This window comes from Cynara cardunculus (assembly GCF_001531365.2).
Source record: "Cynara cardunculus var. scolymus isolate 2C chromosome LG 13, CcrdV1, whole genome shotgun sequence".
NCBI lineage: Eukaryota > Viridiplantae > Streptophyta > Magnoliopsida > Asterales > Asteraceae > Cynara > Cynara cardunculus.
This window is the reverse complement of record NC_037540.1, coordinates 31,469,222-31,479,678: the sequence shown is the minus strand read 5'-3', so window position 1 is coordinate 31,479,678 and position 10,457 is coordinate 31,469,222. Positions and strand designations below refer to the sequence as shown.

Below are 10,457 nucleotides of genomic sequence, written 5' to 3'. Positions count from 1 at the left end.
GTATAACCTTCAGAATCTTCAGAGAATTTGCAAAATAGAAAGTATGTGTATGTGTTTTTGTGTGACTTTTACTTCCCAAAGAAATATATATACATGCACCAATAAAGAGGAAAGTGAGGCGGTTCATGAACCGACTCCCCCTCTTTTTCTCTTTTTTTTTATTAAAATAAACTCATTCATATATGTCTATATCATACACACTCATTACATACACATACATATCATACATACATAAATCATATATATATACATATATAATTAAATAATATATATATATATATATAACCAAAATAATAATCAGACTATTACACCATTGCATGTTGGTATTGAAGAAGACATAGCTAGCCCAACTATGCATTTGCACACCCATCACAGCCACTCAACTGGTTCTCAACAACCAGTTGTTTCAATTCATCACGGGGATATAGCACATACTCTATCTACTTCTCTCTCGAAGAATGTAGATATTGAAACAAGTAGGCCGCTGCCCCAGCCTACGACTTCGATTCTGTGCACCTCGAGTTTAGAGCCTATACACTTAGGTACACAAGAGTCTAGAGCATTTATTGCTCCAATTGTGGTTCTTAGTGAACTCGTCGGAACGACCAGAGTGGTGTCTATTGACCAACCACAACTGTTGTCTCAACTGGTAATCTAAGTGATCCAGGAGTGATCTTACCCGACTTTGTGTCAAGGGAATATTTAGACGGCGCCCTAAAGGCTGTTCAAGATAACATGGAAGCACAAATCCTTAGTGTCAAAAGGATGTTGAAGGGGAAGGAGCCAGTAGTAGAAGATCAATCGTCTGTTCCGTCACCACCGCCTGTACCTGAGCCTCCGACAGTACAAGAGAAATTGGTGGATGAGCTTAAATTTCTGTTGTACGCCAATTTGATGTCAACAAAAACCCTGATGCGGAAGATGCAGATCTAGTTGGGCTCCTCCGACAGCTTATTGACAATGATCCCACAGTTAGAGCCTCAAATTTTTTGGCCTTTCAGGATGTGGTTGCTTCTAGCTTCTCTAAGGTTAGTAAGTTAATCACATCAAACACTCAAGCCCTAAAAAGTTCAATTGATGCCCTCTCCAAACGGGTATCTATCTTAGAAGAGACTTGCCAAGCTCAAGCCACCTCACTGAAGCGAAGACATGATGATCTGGACGATTCAGATCATCATGAGGGGGAGAGAAAAAGACAAAGGGCGGCTGAGTCATTTGCTCATGTTCAAAGTGTTGAAAGAGAGTCAACTTCTCAAGCTGTAAATGTTGAAAGTACTGTCCCGAAATCAACAAGGGAAAGGACTACTGAGCCGATAATTATGGAAGATGAGACTGTTTTGGAGACATATCCAGCGATCGAGCCAATGGTTGAAAAGTCGGCGGACTCCACGGTAGGAACAAGGTTGTTACTGGATTTGTCGGCCAATGTTGGTTTTAATGAAGCGTTTGCTAGGGAACTGGGTGGAGAGCAGGATTTTGGTGAAGACATTGACAACATTGATGAATCAACTGGAGTGTATTTTGACTTTGAAGCAGATATTAATGGAGAAGATCCTGTCTTCCCATTCCAGGGTGATCGTCAGACTTTGCCTGAACCCTCCACTACAGTTAATCCTGGTTCGTCCGAGACTCTGAGGGCGGCATTTGATCCGATTGAAATATTTTTTAAAAACTATGTGCCATTTGCAATTCGCGCCAATGTTCCAGGTTATGATCGTGCAAGGATCAGAGAACCTTATCTGGAGAACATTTACTTTGGTATCCTCCTCTGGCACCGCAAAGCTCTCAGTGCAGACAAGATTCTTGGGATTCATAAAGAATCTCGAGACTATCGTATGGAGTACAAGCACTTTCTCAAGGCAAAGCGTCTCCCAATCAGCCAAGTTCGGACCAAGCATCAAGTCGTCTCAATCAAACAAATTGATGCCCAAAGACTTTTTAAAGTCTGGTATCTGGTGTTCACAGTTACACCACAAGATGGGAAGGTCTGGGTATTTAGCGAAGCTAATTTCTCTAACCTTTATTTAGAAGACTTGGAGCATATGTACCATGAACTACGAAACATGACGGTTAGAAGAGAAGGATCACTTGTTGGACTTAGTGCTATCAAAAGATTTATGTGGAGTCATGTCAAAGTGTCTATGGTTTTTGATGTCCAAATGGGTCTTGAAGACAGTCAGATAATCATTAACTTGAAGAGACCTGATCAAGAGCTAGAAGATATTGAAGGCTATCCGTTATATATAATTCTTGAAGAACCAGAGTTCGGAGTTGTGTATAGTGCCCAGGGACGGATAAAGAAGTTCATGAGGTTCAGTGAGCTGAATAAATATAGTGATGACACTATTAGAATGGTGAAACGGACGCCTGAGACGAGAAGGGCTAATAACGATAGAGCTGCGGAGTCAGAGAGGTTTAGTCCAAATGATAGGTCTTTGCTGATCAATGCCTTAGATCTGCTTGATGATAAATTGCAGTTTCGAAATGCACTGAGAAGGCTAGAGACACTGCTCGGACTTAGAAAATCCAGATTTACAATGTCTCGACCTTGAATCCAAAGGGGGAGATTGTTGGGTTCAAGTTTATGCTTAAATGTTGTATTCAAGTTCTCCCATTGTAATGTTTTTGTAATAGTTAGCATTTACTATTTCCTTAGTATAAATAGGATTTAGTCTCTTAATTGTCATTAATTCAGTTCATAATCTGATTAGTGATTGTTAATCTCATTGTAATTCTCTCTCAAGAAATCAATATCATATTTGGTGAAATTCTCTCTCTACTCAATCTTGTTCTTGTTCTTGAAGATTAATTCTGATTTGTATGATTTTGGAACTTCAACAATGTCCGAGATCAAGACAAGATCGGACACGGGGTTGTCCGAGAAGAAAAAAAAATAGAAACGCGACCAAGGGTTGTCCGAGGAACCTCTAATCCGGACAAGAGGTTATGCAGATTAGGCTACGAGAAAGAGAGTCGCGACTATGTAAAGTAACCGAGGAAAGTATCCGGACAAGGGAAGTCCGGTCAAAGCAATGAGCGACTTAGTCTTAATACGGACACAGTGTTAGGCGATATACTTGAATACGGTCACCTCGTTGTCCGAGGAAACATGAAAATGGCTAATATTGAGCGATGAAACCTAAACCCGGCTGAACCCTATGCGATATAGTTTGAACTCGTGCAACCTTATTAGCGATTTACCCCAAAACCGGTCAGGCCATTGAGCGAATTTGAACCACAAAAAAATAGACTAAGTCTAAATAGGCTAATACCTTGAACGAGGTAGACCTTGAATACGGGTAAGTCTTTATGCGAGGAAGAATGTAATCCGGTTGGTATTGAATTCGGATAACACAAAAAAAAGTCTAAGTCTATGAGCGATTTAATGATAAACCGTGTAAGATCTTGAGAGATAAAACCAAGAAATCTGCTAAGTGATAAAACAGATAAAGCAATGATCGGTTTACACAAATCCTTGAGCGATGAATACACTAAAAAAGATCAAAAACACATCACAAACACAAACACAAAAATCTTAAACTTTTTACTCAAAAATGGATCAAGATTGACCTTTTTAAGAAAAAATTCAAGAACATGAAAAATTTTAAAAACCATAAATTCGATCAAAAACTCGAAAATTAATGATCAAAACATAAAAACTTGTGAATAACAAAGATTCACAATACACAAATGCACATAATGATTACGGTTTTAACACAAAAACACAATAATTTTCAAAATTTTCAGATCAAACAAAAAAAATGAAGAACACTATGAACATATGATGGACATCATGAATCTGCAGAAAATTTTTCTTCAAAATTCTGATTTCTTTTCTTGATTTCTTGCACAACTTGCTCTGATACCAATTGATAATCCTTGTTATGATCAATCTTCAATCTATCTCAAGAATCCATGACAGATCTATGAAATCTTGTAAGAACACTTGGAAGGATATTGAGAGAAATAGTCAAACATTCAAAGTTTGGTCAAACTCTATTATTACGTAACTGATTTTTACAACGAAGCTCATACAAAATCACTAAAGACAAAAGCTTATATAGGGTCAAAGATGAACCCTTCTAAGTCAAAGTCAAACTATCAAAAAAGTCAAACACGATGACTTTATAACAATTATAGACAATATATATCTTTCAAGACGAATACAATTACTACTGAAATTTAGTCCTAACACTATCCGAATTATCTTCAACCACAAACACAAATTTTAACAAATTTTTAAACCAAAATGGATCAAAAACTCGAAAAAGAATATGATTTTTCATACGAACAAAAATTTTTCGTTTTATACAAAATCCTTCAAAAACTCTTAAAATCTTGATCAAATCGCAAAAATTTATGAATAACAACAGTTCAGATCATCAAAACGCATATATTAATCCAAATTTTAACACCTAAAACACAAAATTGAATGAGATTAGAGTAGAAAATTGGAGTTTTTGTTCGATGAACTCAAGAACACGATGAACAAGTTATGAACAGTTCGCAAAAAATCTAGAATTTTGTGTGTAAAATCTCGAAAAAAGTGTATAATCTTCAAACAAATCGCTGCATCATGCTTTGATACCAATTGTGTGTCCCAAACAATCACCAAATCAGATAATCTTGAAGAACAATATGAACAATTAAAGAGAGAATTTTAACCCAAATGCTTTGTATTGAAATCTTGCAATGATTACACTAATGACAAGCTTAACACTAATTACAAGACTAATTACTCTATTTATACTAAAAAGCAATAAAGCTACACTAGTACAAAATTAAGAGAAACAAACTTGAATACAACAATTAAAGCACAACTTTGAACCCAATAGTTAGGGTTTTCGTAAGCTACCTCATCGAAGACCAGATTGAAACAAACCTTGTTTTGGAGAGACAAGAAATGAAAAATCTTTGGAGGGACGGAGGAATTAATTCAACTCAGGAGTGGGAATTCATATTGTCGATGGTCAAAATTTAAGATATCTGTATCTAACCCAAAATGGTTTTGATTTTATATGAGATGGATACAGAAGAAGAAGAAAACCAAAATGGTTGTGGTCACACATATACAGAGGAAGAATAAGAAAGAAAGCCCAAATTGGTTATTTTAGATGTCTGAGTAGAGAAAACACAAGTCACCCAATTAGGATTTGGTGTTGTGGAGAACACTTGCATAAAGAATTTGTACATTGTGTATAATAACTTGTAATTAAGAGATTTTTGAATTTCTTGAATAAAATGGTAGTAATCTATGCTTTAGGAGTTGTAATTAAGATTTTGGCCTAAATGGTTATTAATGTAGTATATATATATATATATATATATATAGAGAGAGAGAGAGAGAGAGAGAGAGAGAGAAAATCAGGTCAAACGAGAATAGTGACCAAGTAAAATAACTCGCATATAAAATCACATGTGATCACACACAACCTAAGTCGCAAGCAAGTCACTCGTGCACTCATGCATTGACCATGTTCCATAAACGCATGAGATTTCAATGCAAAATCACATTTTGGTCATTCTCATATTCTTTATCTTGATCCCTCCATCTATCCATATATATGTGTGCGTGTGAGCGCGTACATATGTATTAATATAATAATATATTACTCCTTTCATAATAAAATAAGTGTCTACATTACCGTTTTAGTGTACCCAAAGTAAGTGTCCACTTTCAATAGTACTATATATACTTTTCATTCGGCCCTTAATTATGAGATGTAAAAAAAATAATTAAGAATAAGATTGTTCTTTTGTTAATTAAAACATGTAATAATCTAAAATTATGTTTATTTTTCATCATGAACATTTATTTTAAGATGAAAGAAGTATATATCAAGATCAAGAATCGAAATCGTGTTCTGAATCAAGTGAATTGGATACCCGTCTAGCCGGTTCAATTTACCCTCCCAACTAAACAAACATTGTGCGGTTTATGGGACTATTTAATTGTCAAATGGTAATGGAGTTTAGGTTAGGGACTGAATTTGATTTGAAATTGAAACTCCAAAAAACTAAATACAAAAAAGAAAATCGATTGACTAAATTTGTTAATTAACTATAAATACAAGGACCATATTTGTAACTTTCTCCTTTTGCTCTAAAACCCAAAAAAAATTTATTGCCAAAGAAAGGATGAGGATTCCATGGCTGTTCAGAACAAAATGAGTGATCCTCGGCGCATAGTCTTGCCAAAATCCATACCAACACCATCAATAGCATTCCTCTATGTTTTCCCTCACCAACCCAGGTGTGGTGATTTCTACTTCATCTCACATCTTTCTGAGACCACCAAATCGCTCACTCCATTGCTACCACATTAAGCCAACCCAATTCACCATCTCTAGATCGTCCACAACAACGATCAAAGCCAACATTGATGAAAAAAATTCGATCTCCACTGCCCCTGTTATCGTTCAAGAAGAAGATGACGTACAGTCGACATCCAATAAGGTATGCACTTCTTCTTTTCTGAAATTCACCAAGATTAAGGGTTCGTAAGTGGTGAAAAAATTGGAGTCCCTGTTCCGATTGCTATTTGACTGTCAAAATCAGAGGTAACGAGGAATATTTTTTGGGGAATTTGTTATGCACTAGTTTATTCACTTCATGTTTTTTCATTCGTTGAACACCCATATGATATTTGTTCGTAATTCTCGTTATAAACTTCAGGATTCTATTAATCGAAGGTATTAATCCCCTTCGAATGGTTAGAGAAAAAGGAGATTACAGATTGGAAAGCTTATGGTCTATGAAATTTTGGAGCATATTTTGATAATCACGAAGAACTTTATTACAAAGAGTATAAGTATGGATATACTAGTGTTATTTATGTACCAAAATCTACATCAATTTTGAATTGGGTTGTAATAGATTTGTTCTCAAATTGAAAATGCATTTCTTAGTTATAATCGTACTGGTTGAATTCTTCTGTTATGTCAACATTAGTAATTTGTTTTTCTTTCAAATTGTGTTTGTGAATCATGAATGATAATGGTAGATTTTTTTAATGCTACTGTTTATTTAGGAAGTCAAGGAGAGCGTAGAACTACTCAAGGAAGCTGCAAAAACTAAAAAGGTTGCAGCTACTGAGATTATATCGGCCTTCAAATTGCTCGAGAAGGCTAAACTCGATCCTTCAAAGTTTTGTGAAACTCTTGGTGGATCAGAATCCCCTGGAAGAACTTGGATGCTTATATTTACTGCAGAGGTTAACCATTGATACTTTGCCGTTCATATGCTTATATATTCTACTGTTCTACCCTTGTATGATACTTTTAATGATGCTTAATATTCTACAGAAAGGATTGAAAAGTGGCAAATACTTTCCGATTACGGCTGTTCAGAGATTTGATGCAGCTGTAAGCATCCTCAGCCTATTTAATCCCAACTGATAATCGATATAAGAAAATGAAATCCCATTTGGAGAATCTGTTTAGTTGTTGAATTGTTGATTTGATCATGAATTTATAGGTCTCTAAGTTAACACAAATCAGATTATAGATGTTTCCAGCTTCCCCATTCAATATGTTGGTCATAACTGAAACCACCAAATCTACATGAATAACTCATACAGCCTTAATTTTCAGGCAAGGAGGATCGAGAATGGGGTCTACCTAGGACCACTTGGGTGCCTAACATTTGAAGGCAGGTTTTCATGGAAAAAGAGAATACTTGCTTTCGTATTTGAGCTACTTCGGATAAAAATTGGACCTTTTAACCCAATTGAGATAAACATCAAAGGAAATGATGAAAGTGAACCAACCTCCAAGAATCCTTTCTTTATATGGCTTTACATTGATGAAGAAATAGCTGTAGCTCGAGGCAGAAGTGGGGGCACGGCCTTCTGGTGTCGATGTCAGCGTGTCATAAGCTTGTAGATTCTTTTGGTTTCTGAGGACCCTACAAGCCATGGCCACTCCGACTCAGGTATATATATATGTGTGTGTAGTTACCAAGTATTTGTGTAGAATTTTACTTTATCTTTTACTGTAAGCATCTCAATCCATAAATCAACATTTTGATTGCATTTGTGATTCTATTCCTTATGGTTTTACGTGGTTTATAGTTGAACAACTATGCATACAGTGTTACAGACACACATGTTTTCAAGCAAACTTTATACTTTGTATTTTTCTGCACACTTTGTCCAAGTCGGGGTCTTCATGAAACAATTGCTTTACTCTTTGGGATATAGGTCATGTTCACTTACATTTCACCCTCCCTAGACCCTGCCTGCAGGTTGGATATACCGGGCTCGTTTGGTTTTACAACCATTTGATCTATTCTTGTTTTGTAAAGACAAATTAGATAATACAAAGATGCCTTTCATGACATAGGAGTAATCCTGGGAGGATATTTCAATTGTTGACCATAATTGAAAGGTTGGTTCTTTGACATAGTCTATGGCTTTTATAATAGACAGTGCTAAAGGCTTGAACCTAGTAATAAATGTTATGGATGAATTCTTGGTAAAGTATCCATGATTTATCAATGATAAGTCTTCTTGTATCCTATATTAGCAACTAAAATGGGATCACCATCTTGATATATGTCGTTGTTAGGCAAACTAAAACCATGAAAACTCCTTTCTACTACTCGAGCCTAACTTTTATGCTAAATTAGGAGTTCTATTGCATTTGAAGCCTTAAAAGTCCATCATTCATGTTGAAAGCCACGATGTGAAAATTGTTTATAGAACCACGATGTGAAAATTGTTTATAGAAGTTTTGGAAGGCACCTTGTTTGTTACAAAGGTGAAAATTTCCTTATTAGTTATATTTGTAACATCTACGGTCATGTATGTCCAAAGTCCTAAAGGATCCTTCCTGAGGCAACACATTCTCTAATGTCAATGGACTCCCCTACCTAGAGACATATATGGACGTTTAATTTCGCTTCTAGGATGCGAAGGGGTTCCTAATAATACTCTTAATGCCACCATTTTAGACAAATATCCATCTACCTACGTTGTTACACGGGTAGATGCCACCCTCTGAAGACCCTACCACACCGGTCCGACGCCCATCGTGGGGAAGGAAAATCACTTCGAGTCAGCAGTATTTGGTGGTGCCCAGGATTGAACCCGGAACCTCCTTTATGGATGTCCACCATTTTATAGATGAGGCAACAAGCGTCGACTAGTACCTTCATTGTTGTCCTCCACCATTTTGAATTTTTAAAGGAAGAAACACCATGGATCAAAAGTAATAACAATGATTACTTTCTTAGTCTAAGAGATGGCAAAAAATTTCCCTTTTTTATGGAATTGAGTAAGCACAAGTTTAATCTTTAGATTCTTCATTACCAAACGAGCTTAGTTTATTAAGTATTTCTAATTTAGTCCTTGGATTTTTCATTAAATTTATATTTAGTTCATTTGAGTATTCTTTTGCAATATGGTACAACATAGTCATTTGTGTCATAAGTTATTACCTAGTGCCATTAAATCCCATCATGTTGCCATTTTATTTTCCTTCCCTTCTATCTATTTCACCTATAAACCCTCTTATCTCTCATTTTCCTTTTATTTTATTTTTAGTTTATTCACCATCTTTTAATGGAGAAAAGCAATGATGATCTACATCTCAAGTTACAATATATTTTAATATAATCATAGGATATAAGTAGAGAAGTAGTATCAAGGAAGTACAACTGTTTCAATTACATAGCCATAACATCCATAACCATAATTCAATTTTCAAAAGCTTATGTGCTACATTTGAAGTCTGTTGGTTTCAGCCAGATCTACAAGAGTTTATAGGTAACAATTTCTAGAAGAGGGAGGATGAATACAAACATCACAACTTTCACTTTTAAAAACCTTATATTGATAAAGAAGATCAATACAAATTTTTACAGATTGTTTGCGTAATAGATAAGATATAGATTTTATCTAGACAATCAAAGATACACACAAGTTACAGATAGCAATAAAGAAAAGATTTGCTAAAAGAAATAGGTTAAGAAGATCTTGTGCTCTTCATATGTTATGGTGGAAGTCTTGAGATAAAGAAGAGACAAATTGCTAAGAAGAGAGAACTACTCAGCTATTTATACCCATTGCATTAAATGCAATTCAGAAGGTACAAAGCAGGTGACAAGCTTAAAGAGGTGAGCTTGTCCTTTGTTGCAGATATACAGGCTTTTGGCCGTTTATGAACATTCTTCTTTCATAAAGTAGGTAAGCACGCTTGGAGTGACTCCGTACTGTACTTTACTTTAGAGAGGTAGGGTTTGTCCTTTGTGTGAAGAAGGAAGACACAAAAACTAATCTTGTTCAACAAGATTCATTTGATCGCTGACACTAGAATGACGTTGAAGGTCTCATCAGTGTTTGTTGAATCTTGCATAGATTTCACACTTGTGTAGACGAGCTTGTTATCACTAAAAACTGCTTGAGATCACAAACTTGCTAATCTTTATCTTCAGCTTCTATCTTCGATATCGCTGAA

General features: G+C 35.7%; 1 protein-coding gene across 1 annotated transcript; it reads left to right on the top strand.

Annotated features, from left to right (window-relative positions):
• The first annotated feature begins 6,141 nt into the window (after positions 1–6,141).
• On the top strand, positions 6,142–8,086 carry LOC112525082. The gene is made up of 4 exons (XM_025135031.1): positions 6,142–6,456; positions 7,031–7,213; positions 7,305–7,364; positions 7,593–8,086. Exons 1-4 carry the CDS (start codon positions 6,232–6,234, stop codon positions 7,881–7,883), a joined length of 759 nt encoding a protein of 252 aa, XP_024990799.1. The 5' UTR covers positions 6,142–6,231; the 3' UTR covers positions 7,884–8,086.
• The last annotated feature ends 2,371 nt before the right edge of the window (positions 8,087–10,457 follow it).

Coding starts and splice junctions, on each gene's coding strand:
- LOC112525082 (XM_025135031.1), top strand. CDS start 6,232: ATGTTTTCCCTCACCAACCCAGGTGTGGTGATTTCTACTTCATCTCAC. Junction 6,457..7,030: donor TACAGTCGACATCCAATAAG/GTATGCACTTCT, acceptor CTGTTTATTTAG/GAAGTCAAGGAGAGCGTAGA. Junction 7,365..7,592: donor TTCAGAGATTTGATGCAGCT/GTAAGCATCCTC, acceptor CTTAATTTTCAG/GCAAGGAGGATCGAGAATGG.